General features: G+C 42.2%; 1 protein-coding gene across 4 annotated transcripts in view; it reads right to left on the minus strand.

The window, feature by feature from the left end:
- Nucleotides 1–1,023: 1,023 nt before the first annotated feature.
- rbms3 (RNA binding motif, single stranded interacting protein) overlaps nucleotides 1,024–16,297 on the minus strand; it is a 297,035-nt gene continuing 281,761 nt past the window's right edge. For 3 of the 4 annotated variants that reach the window (XM_065470606.1, XM_065470603.1, XM_065470607.1), the window contains 4 exons: nucleotides 14,399–14,509; nucleotides 5,740–5,829; nucleotides 3,899–4,059; nucleotides 1,024–1,883 (listed from right to left, as the gene is read on the minus strand). In XM_065470606.1, the coding sequence (XP_065326678.1) occupies nucleotides 1,880–1,883; nucleotides 3,899–4,059; nucleotides 5,740–5,829; nucleotides 14,399–14,509 (366 nt within the window). In that variant the 3' untranslated portion in view covers nucleotides 1,024–1,879. The remainder of the gene's footprint in view (nucleotides 1,884–3,898; nucleotides 4,060–5,739; nucleotides 5,830–14,398; nucleotides 14,510–16,297) is intronic. The other variant, XM_065470605.1, reaches the window with a different exon arrangement.

The raw sequence follows: 16,297 nt of genomic DNA on the forward strand, positions 1-16,297 counted from the left end.
GAGAGAGACAGAGGTGGGATGCACACACAGTGTGTGAAAGCATTGCAGAAGAAGAAGAGATGAGACACACACAAGAGAAATTAAAAGACGGAAAGAGGACTTTTGATAAAACTGCCACGCAATTCAATACTGTCTGATGTGTGTGTCTGAGACGGCGTATGAGCGTTATCGATATGCGTGAGCGTGTGCGACAGCTCGGACAACTGTGAAAAGTGTTCTTAAACCCGGTTAAGAAGGATAGCAAGGACTGGTCCGGCCATTAAGGTAAAAAACAAAAACAGAAAAAAAGAAAAAATAATGAAAAAAAAAAGCAGAAAAAAACCCAACAACAACAGCAACAACAACATCAACATCAACATTAACATCATCATCAACAACAACATCAACAACAACAAAATCAAACTGAAAAATGAAAAGGAAAACAAAACAAAAGGAAACAATAAAACAAAAACTAAACTCTGGTTCAGAGTGTCTCTTCATCTTTGGTATAAAAATGGCCATCCATGGGCTGCATTTGATCCACAACTAGGAAAGACTACAGAAATTGTCAACAATTTCTTTCTATTGCTTTTGCACTGATTGGTTTAAACCATAAGCTCCTACTGAATCTAACGTTGTTGTTTTTTTTGTTTTACTGCCAGAATTTTCTCTGTAGTTTTTTGTTTTCCTCCTGCTCATTTTATTTATTTTTTTCCTCCTTTTTTGTGAGTTTTTTTTTGCAGTGTGACAAGCAAAGCGGGCTAAAAACATCTTTAAAGCTCATAAAAAAGGTAAAATGTGGCAGATAAAAAGCACTAATGTCATCGACAGCAACGTTGCCATGTAAAATAATAATGACGATAAAAAACAAGTTCAGCATTTGCAGCAGACTGCATCCTGCAGGACTGCAGCATGTTTTCTTATGTTTACTTTTTCTTTTTTTTCCTCACTGTGAAAAATCTCTTCAAAGCTTCGCCCCCACCCGCCCAACCACCCGCCCACCCAGAGTCTCCCACCCCCACGACAGACATTTGTTTACTTCTGACACTTAGTTACCTCTGACATAATAATTATCAAAGTTTTCTTCTAATGAAGAAAAGAAAAAAAAGCTCTTCTCTATTAAATCTGTACAGCTTATGTGATAGATTCTTTTTTTTCCTCTTTAGAACAATTCATCTAGTGTCTTGTACCCTCCAAGTGGTCCAAGAGACTGTTTTTGTTAGCTTTTTTTTTTTTTTTCTTTTCCTCCCAACATGACGTCAGACTTAATCTCTGTAAAAAGTTTCTGGCGCCCTTCAAATTAAGGCCATGAAGATTCAAGAAAGAAAGGAGAAAAAAAAAACACCTTGTTTTTCGAATATATCTAGAAAACTAAGATTTAACACTAGAACATAAAAAGACAGAAAAGAAACTGTAGCTTAATATCTGAGGAAGACAATCTCTGTGTGTATCTCAAACTTGACTCCCCTTTTCTAATTACAAAATAAACTTCATCACCTACCTGCGCATTCAACCTTTTTTTTTTTTCCCGAATTTTCAATTTTTTTTCTTTTTTTTGTAGTTTTTCTTTGTTTTGTTTCAATTCGTTGAGAATTTTCTTTGAGAAACTTTTCAAGCTTCAGCCCAGCCCCTTCAGGCAGGTTCCCAGACTAAACAAATTCACTTCTTTGCACTGTGCCCAGCAATTTTCCCCATCCCCTTCCTCTGCAATCTTTGCCTCCTTCTTGATTTTTTTTTTCTTGTAGGCCAGGTAGGAAATGAAAAAAGTGTCTCTTTTTTTTTTGGTGCCTGGGCAATCTGGAAGCAATCTCTTTTCTTCTCTCTTTCTCCTCACATTCACAGTGCAGCCACCTTCTGTCTCAAGGCAACGCTGTCACAGGAACATTCGCTCAGGCCGTTGCTATCTGATGAAAGAGGAGAAAACAGAAAAACAGAGAGAAAGAGAGAGCGTGAGTGCGTCTGTGGGGGTGCGGCTGCAATCAAAGCACAATTTTACAAACGCAGCGAAGCAATAGAGCCGACGGCTGACAGCTCAGTCAGAACGCTGGAGCAAAACGATACGTGTTAAAGAGTTATGATCGGGTCAGAAAGCAAAAAAGTGACGAGCAAATGACAACGGCAGCCAGGAATAATCTGAATCATTATGTAATGCTACTACATTTCATAGTACTTTGCTTTTTTGATTTCTTTTTAAGGTCTCTATTAAGCCCTGTTCTGCTTCACAAAAACCTTCATCAAACAGAAAAACCTCACAAACTTCACTGCGTTTGTTATCACAAACACCCGAGGGAGACTATCTACTTGTGCCATTTAAAAACAAATTGTAAAAAAAAAAAAAAAAAAAACCTGAGAAATTGTACCGGATTATAAAACCCAAAATGATTGTTTACTTCCAGCCTATCTAGAAAAGACAATACCTGATAAATCAAAATCACTGATCGCTTGGATGATAAAAGGTAGTAACGTCCTGCTCAACACGCCAAATGGTTCACTGCAAATCCCCCCAATCTGGCTGAACTTAAAAAAACAAAAAAACAAAAACTGGAGCAATCAGTTGCTTAATATTGTTTTAAGTCAATAAAGTTAATATTTAAATGGTGTGAGGAATAAAACATTTTAGTTTTTATGTTATGTGTTCTGTTTGATTATGATATACACTTATTAAGTAAAGACAAATAGTGTCAGTTAATAAAACCCAAGTACTGTAGTATCCATTACTCCATTAGGCAGTCTGAATTTACATAAGGCAGTCAGTGTTATTTAACTAACATTATTATTCATTGCTTTATCTTGGACAAAAAATTTGCTCAGCATGAGCGAGACACTTTATATTTTAGTTCAAAATTAGCAGGGCATCACTCTGCACATTACCAGCTGATAGTCACTAACACAGCTTTGTGCTACAGCGTGAAGGTAAATATAATCATAATAGCAGAAATGTAAACAAATATAAATCAGCTGAATAAGACAGATCATTATTTTAGCTAATCTTCATCATTTTCCTCTCCTTCCCAAACATGTCCACTCCGGATGCTACAAAATTAAAGGCCAAGCATATCCTCCACAGACGCACACGAGATAAATAAGTAGACGATATAAATGGTGATTACCTAATCTGCATGATGGTACGAGTTAATTAAAATAATCAGTTTCATTAACTCAAAATGGGTGAAAATGTCATTTAAAGTATTTAATCAGCTTTAATTACTTTGAGCATTTGGGTTTATGTGCTGGATCAATACACAGTCACTGGCCACTTTGTTAGGTACACCTGTTCATCTGCTTGTTAATGGAAATATCAGCCAATCGCATGGCAGCAGTTCATTGCATTTAGGCACTGAATTGCCTAAAGGGCTTACAGAGAATGATCCAAAATAGAGAAAATATCCAGTGAGCAGCAGTTCTCTGGGTGAAAGCGCCTTGTTGATGCCAGAGGTCAGAGTTGAACAGCCAGACTGCTTCGAGCTGATAGGAAGGCAACAGCAACTCAAATAACTGATTGTTACAACCAAGGTATGCAAGAGGAGCATCTCTGAATGCGCAACATGTCGAACCTGCTACAGCGCCAGAAGACCTCACCAGGTGTTACACCTGTTAACTAACAACAGGAAACTGAAGCGACTGTTTGCACAGGCTGGCCAAAATCAGACAAGAGAAGATTGGAAAAATGTTTCCTGGTACAACAACAAGAAATAAGGGATCCATCATGTCTGTATCAGTGGCTCAGGCTGCTGGTGGTGTAATGGTGTGGGGGATCCTTATTTTTTGGAACTAATGAAGTGGCTGGTGTATATATATGTATATATATATATATATATATATATATAGTCATATATATTGCCATATCAAAAGCTTGAATTTTAAAAATAAGATTATATATTAAGAAAAAAAATTAATGAAGAGAGATTTTGATGCATACAAAAGGTTAGCAGAAACTGTCTCCTGCTGGACGTACTTGGACTGGTATGAGTAAGCAGGAACATGGTCAGTAGCACTGTCCACCTGGATCTGTTGCTGCTGGCCAGCCACGTCCTGTGATGAAGGAGCCACTGTCTGGGGTGAAGCGTCTGTCACCACTCCCTGGACACACACATAGACACAGGAGGAAACATGTAAGCTTGGAAGAAGACAAGTATGCGGCTGTATCTAGTAAACTTCTCCTTCTGACTCTGTGTTTACATTTGTGGTGTCGTATGCCTGTCTGTCTTGGAAAAGGGACAATTCTTCTGTTGCTTTTCTGCTGCTTATGAGGTTTGTCTTATTTGTTTTCTGTAAAAGGATTTTTTGGTGCAGTTTCATCACAGAAATCAAGAGTCTAAGGATAGAGAATATCTTTCCCGCAGACGTAATACAGGCAATTTGATTTGACTTGACATAAAAGTATACCAAAGAGCATTTTTTTGTTTATTCACTTCTCAAACTGACAGACCCTATGGCAGCTCCATCCACTATAAACACATAACTTCATTTAAAGTAAAGAGTTCTTCCATCCGAAGAAGCCAATATACGTTGAGAAGAATTACACACGCTGTAGAAGTGCGGCCGATGTTTGCTTCGTGCACTACAGCAAAAAATAAAAGGAGCATTTTTATTCTAAGAAGAGCAATACCGAGGAGGCTAAACAATAAAAAAGACGCACAGTCTGTGCGTGAGATCATGCCATTAATGAAACATACTTTATATTTTTTGCAGAATTTTAAGTCTGTTTAAGGTACAAACTTTTTTAAGGATGGCTACATACAATGAATTCATCACAACAGCCTCTTAGCCTTTTTATGTGTCGAGCAATACAGATAGCCACCATCACTGAGTCATCTCAATCACCTTTAACAAGCTCTCAAGGATACTGCGTCCTGTCCATACATCAGCCCTCCAGACACTGGCTGATACAGTGATATACACCCCGCTGCTGACGCTGGCACTGAGAGGACAATTGTGAGGATGAAATAGGCAAGAGGTGCCGTGGGCTACACTACAACTACATCTCTTTCCTCCGCCTCGCTCCTTCATGACGAAGACTGCAACTTTCTGACGGGGGTGGGACGTGTGAGGGGGGGGCGAGGAAGCGACTAATGGCTCTGTCAGTGAAAACTGTCATTGTCCGTTGCCGGTGGGCTAACCAGAGCTCCGTGGCTGACGGATGTGTGTGTGTTCCAGCTACCTACCAGCCTAAACCGGCTGTAGGGGAAGAGGTGGGGTGGGGAGAGAGAGACAGCACCGCCGGCACTGTGTCTCACTTCGGCTCCTGTCATCTGATACACGACTGATAGTCCATCTGAGTACGACCGCACTGTCAGCCGCCAGACAGCTGGCCCGCTCTCCTTGCTGGCCTGCCTGCCTACCCACCCGCTCTCCACGTTCATCATTTCTCAGCCTGGACTGCCCGAACCTGCCAGGAGCTCAGACAGCCGCCGAGGAAGTGAGAAAGTCTACACTGCACTTCAAATGTCTTTCCCAAATACTATAAAACTTCTGACTCATCTTGCTTTGCTTGCAGTTTTTGATCCTTGTTATGTGCTGCTGGTACGAAGCCATTTGTTTAGAGAGAATAAAAGCAATTTGCGCCATGCTTCAAATGTAATTTGTCAATTTAATGACTGTTTAAGTCTATTGATGTGGCGAGCAGGCTTAGAAATGGCGAAGGGAGTGCTTGTGGGTGGAAGTGAGTAGGCTGTTAGTACTAATGATGTCCTCCTATGCGTAAACGTCGACAGATTTTTAATACTTGACGAGTAGCGTGCGCATGCATGTGGGTCTTACTTCGACAGGGACAGCGGTTGGAGGCACAGGAGTGTACTGGGGAATGTAGGTCCCTTGCATAGGCGCCGCGGCGGCTGCAGCAGTCATGTACTGAAACAGGAACAAAAGACACACACGCATCAAAATCCTGTCATGTGGTAATTCTTACAACACACATCGGAACCACAAATTCCATTATAATATTAATCAATACATGCTTTTCACATAAAAAAGCCCTACGTCTATCACAATTCCCTGGAAGACTCATTCAGTGTAATTACTCCCATAACTATTAGGGTGGCAGATTGCTGTGCCCTCAGCATCCTTTGGGGGGCGCTAAAAGAATATGTGTACATATTGAGCAGAGCAGATCAGAAGACTACATATGGAGGAGGAGAAAGAAGAGATGCCCTGCTGTCCCACCAAGACTTCAGAGGCAAGCAAATGCACTGGGCCACAGCTGAGAAGATAAAAAAAAGACACCAAAAGGGATGAGGAGAGAGAGGGAGAGGAAAGAAAAAGCAGGAGGTCTGCTGCCTGTGGCCTATATTCTTTTAGTCATGCATGCCCTGGCTTTTAACCGGGTACTAGCTTGCTCCAAGATGGGCATTTTACAGGCGTGACACAGGTTTTGTTACATGACAGCCAGGGGGGCTTTCACATGCAATATGAATGAAGACACGGCACTTTGTGCAAAGCCTTTTCTGTAACTTGCTGTGAATGCTTTGTGTGGTGGTGGTAATGGTGAACACACACACACACACACACACACACACACACACACACACACACACACACACACACACACACACACACACACACACACACACACACACACACACACACACACACATCAGTGTGAGCCTGATTTACTAGTGTGCGTGCTTGTTTTTAATTAGCACATGCCTGTGCATAAAAGATGACTTATCACTATTTGTCCGTCCAACTGTGCATGTGCAAGTTCTCCTGTGTACAGCTGTGTGTGGGATACATACATGTGTGTGTGTGTCTGTGTTTGAGAAAGACAGACAAAGACAAAGAGGCTTGGAACGATAATGCTGCAGTACAGCGCCAACGGATGTGATCCCAGATAAAAGCCACCAGGCTGCCTCTCCCCCTGGCCTCATCTTCCTGCTGCTTTTCCGGACCAAGCGAAAAGGGAAGTACAATCCCTTTCTTTCTATTTTATTTTTCCCTTTGCCTCTTAGTCCCACCTGCAAGTGCTAAAAAGCGTGGCGGCAGAATGCAGTACGAGTCGGTAATGGAGGGGCTGCGCCGGGCTGCGAAGCCTTTCTTGGCCGTGGGCCCGGCGGTGCTGGTGAAGTGTCATTACCGGCAGCGTTGCTAATGGATCGGGTACGGCTCCACCGCTCACCGCTAATGAGAGCAGCTAAAGGCCATGGACATGGGTGATTAACTCCCCCACCGTTGCTACGCGCGGCCAGGAGGATGCCCTGGGATGGATGTTAGTGTGGCGTTCGTAGGCGAGCGTGGCTGTGTGGGTCCGGGCAGGGGAATTTAAGGTTATCACACCTTCAGAGCTGTCACACTCAGGATGGGGTGAGGTGGCATATCCAGACTTCCTGACACATTACCACATTACCTCTCCGTGTCATCCCTTCTTTCCTCTCACCTTCCTGTCACTCTCTCTCTTTCTTGCTCGCTCTCTTTCAACCTGCTAGCGTCTAAAAAGGCCTATCAGATTGTTGAAGTGACCTTCTCCCTGGTGGATCAAAACCATGCATACCAATTTTCCTCGGGACTTTAGGTCTTCGCCTCTCCACCCTATTAACTTATTCAGCCAACTCACCTGTGAGGGCCGCATGAAAGCAAATGAAGGAAAGTAGGAGATAATTAGCAATATCAAAATCTCCCTGTCATAGGGAGAATGTCCATTTGAAAGGTTATATTTCTCTGCAGGACTGCAAAAGGAATTTAAATTAGATTTAACAAGAAAATTTAATAAGATAAGATTTTTTTTCTTTTACCATAACCATTAGTTAACCTATTTAATGTGGCAGGTTGAGCAAGGCATATTTCTCCAGTCGCTGCTGCGGCAAGTCAGGGGGATGTCAAGCGCGGCTACAGATAATCGAGTTGCTATGGTGATAAAGATGATTTTTGTCCAATTTCAACACTTTTAATACTTTGCTGTCCATAGTCAGGGGACAGGTTTGGGTAATATAAAGCATCCCTAATTGGCCATAAATGGTGTTTCACTCTCCAAGTCACACATATACGTCAATACACATGCACACACACACAGCAGCGCCAGAAGCAGATGGCGTGTGCGTATGTTTGATGAACAGGAGGCCTGAATAGCTCCTTAACGAGAATGGTGTGAGTAGACTCCTTAAGTCTCTTCTCTACCATCACTCTCCATGACATACACCTATAACTACGGTATAAATTCAGACCGCAATGCAGCAACACCAGGATGAAAATCCATAGCTTGGACTCAGCCACGCTGGTCCAGCGGTGGTTTGGGCCTCTGCACCACAATGATGTATAAAGACACTTTAAGTTTGGTGGGTACGAGGATTCTCGGCTTTGGTGGAATGTGGCACAGCACATTAGCATTTCCAAATGTTCACATAAATCTTCTGCCTCTTGGCCTGCCACTCAAGCTCCACATCTATCCATCTTCTCTGCGTTGACGCTCTCTTTTTCAGCTGTATCGTCTGCAAGGTGAGGGATAATAGCGGGTCAAGGCTAGAACATCCAGCTACTCAGTGTATGTTATTAATGGCCATGCGGCGTGGGGGAAGGGCTCTGATGATTACTGATCTAAAAATCGCCGTGAAGTTCTATTGGAAATGCACATCAATAGTTGTGAATTACAGTGCTGTCCCACTTCACTGTGACAAGCTCTTCATATCCTCATCCCAAGGGTTTGTTGAGACTGCCTGCAGAGATTAATACCAGTAAAATCAGTCACTTTTATGGTAGAAAGCTTTGATACTTTTATTTACGACTCACTCTCCATCACCAGGATATTGTTTAAACTTTTTGACCACTGGTGCTATCAGTGTTTCCCACAGAATTACACTGCTTTGTAAGGAGACAGAGGGCATATACTTGTACATATATGCGCGTGAGTATGAAAGAAGAAGCTGTTGCCGTGGGTTCTGGTTGGAGTGGCCCTTCAGCTCACAGCAGGTACGAAGACTACCGTCGCCAGCTGCAGTTCAAGATGTGGAGCTGGAGTCTGTCGGACTGCAGATTCTTGCAGCTGATTGACATTGAGGACCACTCAACCTGCTTGCTTCCTATGAGCCAGACTTTCTTGTTATTTAAAGTGGTTTTGAGAAACAGGCTTTCTGAAGGTCTTTCAAAGTTTTTTTTTGAACATTGGCTGCTTTTTCTCTCATTTTCAGTCCAGTCCTTTTTTCTTCAGAGAAGCATTTTCTTTATTTCTTAAGCCACTTGACACTAACCTTTTAATCATCCAAGCCTAAAAAGGCACCTAACTCAACTCGTGAACCAGTGTTGTGTCTGCACATAGACAACTTTGCAAGAGAAACAGTTTGCTCCAATTTATTTAGTTGAATCTTTGAAAAATGTCCAATTAACATAGTTTGACAGCATAAAGTTGTATTTTTGCACCAAAAAGGTGATTCACAAAGAGCTATTAACGCAACATTTGGCATATCTCGGCATTCTGTGTAGTGTTTCCTTAAAAATGTGAGGAAACTAGACAAGGAGGACAAAAGAAATGGTAGGCCTACAAACTATCTATAGCAGATGAACAGTATCTGAAGGCCAGGACAGAGAGAGATGCATCTGGCCTTTCACTTGTCCGGAAAACAGGGAGAAAAGGCCAAGCTATGAACTGAACTGGACTGAAAATCAGTGAGTACAGGAAATATTTGGTTCAAATCGCTACCAATATGGTGGAGGTCAGGAGAGAAGTGCAAGAGGTGAATCTTGTCAAAATTGATGGAATTATAAACATAGGAAAGTACCATTAGATATTGATCCACCATGCAGTGCCATTTGGAAAGAGTTGAATTGGCAGTGGCTTCATTTTTCATCATGACAATGATCCCAAACACACTGTCATCAAGAAGGCTGGAAAAATATTCCTGAAGACTATTTAAAGGAATTAAAAGAAGGCTTGCCTAAGAGAGTTCAGACTGTGCTAAAGAATAAAGGTGATCATATCAAATACTGACATCTTAAAATTGCACAAGCCCTGGTTTTGCCTCATATGGCGTATTACTTTATATATTTCCATGTTTCGTCAAATCGCAGCACCTATTTCCTTTTTTCATAGCAAAATATAAAAGAAATGAGGGGAGGTCACTGATTCCCGATCCAGCCTTTAGATTCAGGATCAGACCAATATCAAACAACAAGCTCCAAATATTTCAAAAGAATGTAAACCTGGACTAAGACAAAATAAAGATAGTTCAAGAGTGTTGCATTAAAAAATAATCATCCCAGTCTTGCAAAGACCAAAGAGCTCGGTGGTAGGGGGAATCAGCAGGGTGTCAACATGTGTTACAGTCCGAAGTCGAAGAGGAAGAAGAAAGTGCATGCTCGTCAACTTTACCCATGCAGGGAAAGCTTACGAGCACGCACACATACAGATGTATGTAGAAAAAACAAAAACACGAGGGAAACTGTCCAGATAATACAGGAAAACACTTCATACAAATCTGTCTTCCTGTGACACAGACGCTGTCAATCACCGCTGTCACCATGACAACAGAGTTCTTCATGCCATGACAGAAAGAGGATGGAGAACACTGAGGGAAGGTCACCTCCTGTCATGTCAAACAATATGTCGTTCACACAAACGCAGATGCTGACAGGCATGCAATCACACACACAGACACAAATATCAAAAGGACGAACAGAGCGCACGCACATGTGCACATGCACAGCGACTAACAGGGACACGAGGCATGACAGATAGACTCCTGTTAAGTGGTGAGACCTCGAAGACGGTAAATAAATCAGCAACAGAGCAATATGCACCAAACAAGGTAAAATAAATCAGCGTGAAGCATGGATGGCATGTTTATGTGTGCCATCCATAAACAGTGCGCCTGAGGTTCTTTAGCATTCTGTAATCAAGTCGTTCAAGTCAGACAGACACCAAGCTGAACTGGATGAGTTCAAAACAGAACATTTTCTGGTGAAGCAGCTAAATTCCAAAGCAGTGACCATTAGGAGGCAACGATCCATGCTCATTCGTTATGAGGCGAGGTTTTTCCTTGCCGCTCCTTTTTAAAGCCTCACCCTGCAAGCTGATCTGCGCTGCAAAATAACACGGCATTCTCGGAAAGCTACGGTCACCACACCAGTGTGACAGCTTGGGCGGACTGAGAACATTTGGTTCTTTTCTTGGAGAGAAAAAGGAAGCCACAGCCATACACAAACAGCCGCAGCGAGGCCTGGAACAGCCAAGAGTATTCTGAGGTGTGGCTTCTACTTCAGCAGCCAGAAGCATGATAAGTTGTTGACTCTGGAGACGGTGCTTACTGCAGGTGCTCTTCTGCGGTGAAGGCTAAGTCACGTGACCAGTAGGGGCATTCAAAATAACCTCACCACTTCTGTGTGTACACTTGAGGAATGTGCTCGAAGAGTATGTGGTGTCAAGTCCAGTTAAATACATGAATAGTTACAGATCCTGGTTCCTAACCCCTTCTTTTTAACAGGCTTTCCCAATCATGAAAGGGATTTTGCATCTGGCGTAAGAGTCAGCTTTACAGGAAACGCGTCTCAATTCCCCAAGATGATCAAGTGTGGCATGACGTGCGTGTTAGTTCAGCCGTAGAGAGGTTAGGCTACACAGCACATCGCCTCAGGAAAGCTAAGTGTGCATAAAGGGGAGAGGTAGAAAGGGTAAACCCGAAATGAAAAAAGCAGACAGAGAGCTTTAACCCACTTTCTCCTATAATACAACCCATCAAACATCAGAAGCCATCATCATAGATTAGCCTGTCTCTAATCCTGGCTGTTAGCACAGCTGGGGCAGATTAGGGAGGGGGCATTCCTGACAGAGCCAACATGGCGTCACAGTCGCTGACAGCTCACCTGGAAACACATGGATAACTGTACAATGCAGCACTGTTTCAATCATACACACCCAAACACACACACAGAGATCAAACGTAGTTCTGGAGCAAAGCTGTCTGCTTGCCCGCCTGCCCGCGGGCAGCAGGGTTAGGGCAGGAAGTCAGGCTTCAGAACCGTGTGACACCTCTAAGTCGACTTGATCCTGAAACAGGCGGGGAGTTCACGGTTTAGGGGCCAGCAACTGTAAGTGAGTGTGTGGAAAACTGATGGAGCGATAGATTTTCTGTGTGATTTAGAGAGCGAGGGGAGACAGAAAAGTGTGAGAAAGAAACAGAAATTAGGGGGTGAAAGTGAAAAAGGTGGAGAAGCGAGAGGCCTGTCACACTGTTAAGCTTCACAGGAAGTCTGTTTAATGTGGAAGATCAGGAAGGAAATACGCTCTCTCAATATGTGGTTGTGAACGCATGCCGTGTAAAACAAATGATATGGCAGCTCCGTGGCTGAGCACATGTGGCGACAGCCTAAGAAGGTTTGGCTGCTTTGAAAGGAAATGTAAAACCCATCTCTTACTCAGTGTTTCTAAACTAAACGAACAATGTTCTCTGAGATGAAAAGCCTCCAACTCGGTCATACCGACCTATAGCACCCCTGACAACAACTTGAACATTTCTTTTTCATCTCTCAAGACTAGGCGCAGATTTTTTTTAGGTATTTTCCAATTGTGTACTGGAATAAAGGAAACAAATAACAGAAAAACAACCGACCACGTATATTTAAAGTGCACCCTTCTATGAATCGATTTGATTTCATTTTGGAGCAGACTACATGTCATCTACCCTGCAGACACCCCGGGATACTCCACTAGAAACCGGAATGTATTGCTGGGGAAAGAAAGACACCTGGATTACACTGCTTACCCACCGTGACCGGACTTTGGATAAGCAGAGGAAAATTTGCTTGTGCTTGCTGTTACTGTAGAGTGTAGGTATTTCTTAGACTTCCAGTAAGCATGTAAAATATGCACTGAGGACGACACTCTGGCAAGCTATGAATGGAGCTTTCTAACACTGTAAAAGGATGAAAACAAGTTTTAACCCAAACCACGATCTTTTGTTTATTCTGTCTGAAAAGCAGTGTTGGTCAAGTTACTTGAAAAAAGTAATCAGTAACTAATTACTGATTACTTCCCCAAAAAAGTAATCCCGTTACTTTACTGATTACTTATTTTCAAAAGTAATTAATTACTTAGTTACTTTTTAAAAAGACGATTTACAACCTGAATATGTAATAAAGCAATAGATCTTTCAGCCCACTTCTACTTTTTCTGCATAATCCATCATACAAAATGTAATCAAACGGAAAAGTCTCTTTTTTAAACTTGTTTTATTAGTTTTAATCTTTTAACTTTATGCATCAAGGAAAAATTTAATTATATGCAACATTCTCTGACTGGAAGAAATTTGTTTAACATTTAAACCTATTTTCTGCACATTCCAGCACATAAAATAATTCTTTTTTTGTGTTTACACTCACTCTTTCAAATAGATGCAAGTAAAACACAGCAGAAAATAAATAAAGTCAAAGACCAGCGGCCCTGTTGCTCTATTTTCACCTGTAAAGCAGGAGTGGGGTAGGCGGAGGTGTGCCCTGGTGCAGGTGTGCGGATGTGTGAATTTCCCATTACGTCGTAGCGCACTCGGTGCTTGCTTGGAAGTTTAGGGTTTTTTATCGCTGTAAAAAGAAGTTTTCTTCCCACGCAGTGAGCAGCGGACACTAATGTTTTCGTCACTTTTTACGGAATCAAACTTAAAGTAAGGTCAGTACTTCCACGCTTTAAATGCTGCACGGTCATACTCTCTCCCGCACTCGATATATTATCCATTGTTGATCTGCACACAGCTGTTGCCACGAACGTCGCACTCGCTTACGTCATTGTCATGAGACATTCTCGCAAAAAAAATCACGGTTTTAGTAACGCAGTAACGCAGCGTTCTTACGGGAAAGTAACGGTAATCTAATTACCGTTTTTGCAATAGTAATCCCTTACTTTACTCGTTACTTGAAAAAAGTAATCGGAGTATGCGTTACTGTTACAAGTAACGCGTTACTGCCCATCTCAGACTCAGAGACTTGGAAGTCCTTTTGCCAGGGCTACAGATCACAGCTCGAAATTATTAAAATGAATGTTGAAATGTTATTATGTATTGTTGTTATGGTGCACAGAAGCACAGCTTATGTAATACAGAGTACAAATTGTAAATGAGGCCATTGGAATTTAGATGGTTGCTGGTTGTACTTTAAGGACTTGTGTGCACTGTTTTTTATGTTTTACATACATCTCTGTGTAAGTCACCATAGTGTAGTCACAAGGGTTTTGTTATTGAAGAATAGCTGCTGCATGGCTGTACCTAGTGCAAAGCTAAACTAAATTCAACTAAACTTCATCATCCAGGAACCTTTTCAAAAATTTAATGCAAAACTAAGTGAAACACTCAAAGCAACAGGTTGTCGCTAGTACAGCTAACATGTTGGAGCACTTCAAAATTTCCTTGTAGCCAGCTTTGAGATTCTGTCACGATGATCACGGTAACTATGTGTGCTTGTGTGGGGTTATCTGTGTGTGGTTCGCTGTGACACAGCGAATCCTACTCACACTTCCTGTAGTGCCCAGGGACAGATGGTTCATCTGCTGAGTGAGAGGGCCCATCATATTGGCAGGCTGCATGGACATAGTGTGGTCCATGGCTGGCGTGATCACTGCACCCTGAGGGAAGCAGGTAAAAACAAAAAACAAAAAAACAAAAAAAGGACAAGGTGAGAAGAATTAAGGAACAGAAGAAATGATGGAGACTGAGCATTTTGGTTTAGTGCATGTCTCTTTCTGATTAACTATGCGGGCTTACATAAGCCTTAAGCGAACTTCCACAAGTAGTTGCTAGTCCTCATACTGTCTAAATATAAATTATATAGTGCTTTAGACTACGCGAAACAAAGTGAGATGAAGTACAACATAAGAGAATGCCAGCATGAGGACAGAAAGAAGAAAACTTGGGTTAGCGATTGAATCATCAAAAGCATGAAATGAAAAGAAACAGAGGACGACAGGAGGGTTTTTGGGCACAAAAAGACGGACGGTGTCAATAATCAGCAACAGAACACAGGGACCAATACACACCACTGTCTTTAGTCTATCAAAGCCATCACTATCTGCTGCCGATGTATGAGCAGTATGATTTTTTTTTTTAGTTGCCGAGTGAAAATGCTTTCTCTCCGTCCCTCGCTCTCACTTGCTCGCTCTTGAGCCTGTCCTCCCAGTATAATGCACAGCATGTTTTTCCCTAACGGGCGGATGAGAACACTAGAAGCTTCTTTTTCACGGTGCAGTGAAACATGAGGGAAAGTGATGAAACCATTGTTGCTCTTTCATCCCTTGTCATGATAGCTCCATTTCCTCAGCACTGAAGCCTTCGAAGGAATGCGTTCAAAACCAGCCCTTTTTCCTCTGCTCGGCTCTCTTCTCTTGTTGTGTACTCGTAACACTGTAACGGTGCCTATGTGTGTTTGTGGGTAAGCCTGCAACACACTGTGTGTAACGAGTGTGAAGGAGGACAGTACTGTCTAACTTCAAAGTGTGTGTGTGTGTGTGTGAGCGTGCAATTTAAGCAGTGTATGCTTGGGAGTGTGTGTGCATGTGTGTACCCCACTGGCGACTCTGTGTGGGCCTATTGGAGAACAAACTGTGCAGACACAGCCTGTCAGAATTGCTCTGCTTGTCTACTCCCTGCATTCCCAACACAGGCAGCTAAACCGCTCTTCCTCCCTCCCTCTCCTCTTCCATCTCTGCTACCTCTACCTCTAACTCAGTATAGAAGCTTCACATGAAACTTTGTGGAGGTACACAAACAAGAAAGAAACTGGATAACGAGTGGACACAAAAAGTAGGATTAGTTGTCACCTCTTCATGTCCTAGACTAGTGTTGTTGAAAACTGTAAGCCTAAATGAATAGCCGTGAGGTCAATTAGAGACATAAAGGAGAACGCCTTATAGGAAAGAAGCACGAAACACATGAATGTATCAAGTTCTGAAACCTTGAAAATGTTTTTGATATTTTTGATACAAATATGGCAGGTGACTCAACACTGACAGTAATTACCAGTCACTAAATAAATGTAATGTTTGATAACAACTAAAGGCCCTGTGAGGAGTGAAGAAGGTAATCAAATACAATCTTGTGAAAAAGAAGGTTTTCACAGGACTCGCTGCATTGTGCGTAGGCTACTTAGCTTTCAACGAAGTACACCCCAGGATTTAATAGCCTGTTAAACCACCTTTAGCAGCAATAACTTGAAGTAATTGTTTTCTGTATGACTTTATCAGTCACTCACATTGTGGGGAAGGATTTTAGCCGCTCTTCTTTGCATCATTGCTTCAGTTCATTGAGGTTTTCAGGCTGTTGTTTATACACAGTTCACTTAAGGTCTCGTCACAGCATTTTGATCAGGTTGAGGTCTGGACTTTGACTGGGCCATTGTGACACCTTGATTTTTTTTA

This window comes from Pelmatolapia mariae, linkage group LG22 (genome assembly GCF_036321145.2).
Source record: "Pelmatolapia mariae isolate MD_Pm_ZW linkage group LG22, Pm_UMD_F_2, whole genome shotgun sequence".
NCBI lineage: Eukaryota > Metazoa > Chordata > Actinopteri > Cichliformes > Cichlidae > Pelmatolapia > Pelmatolapia mariae.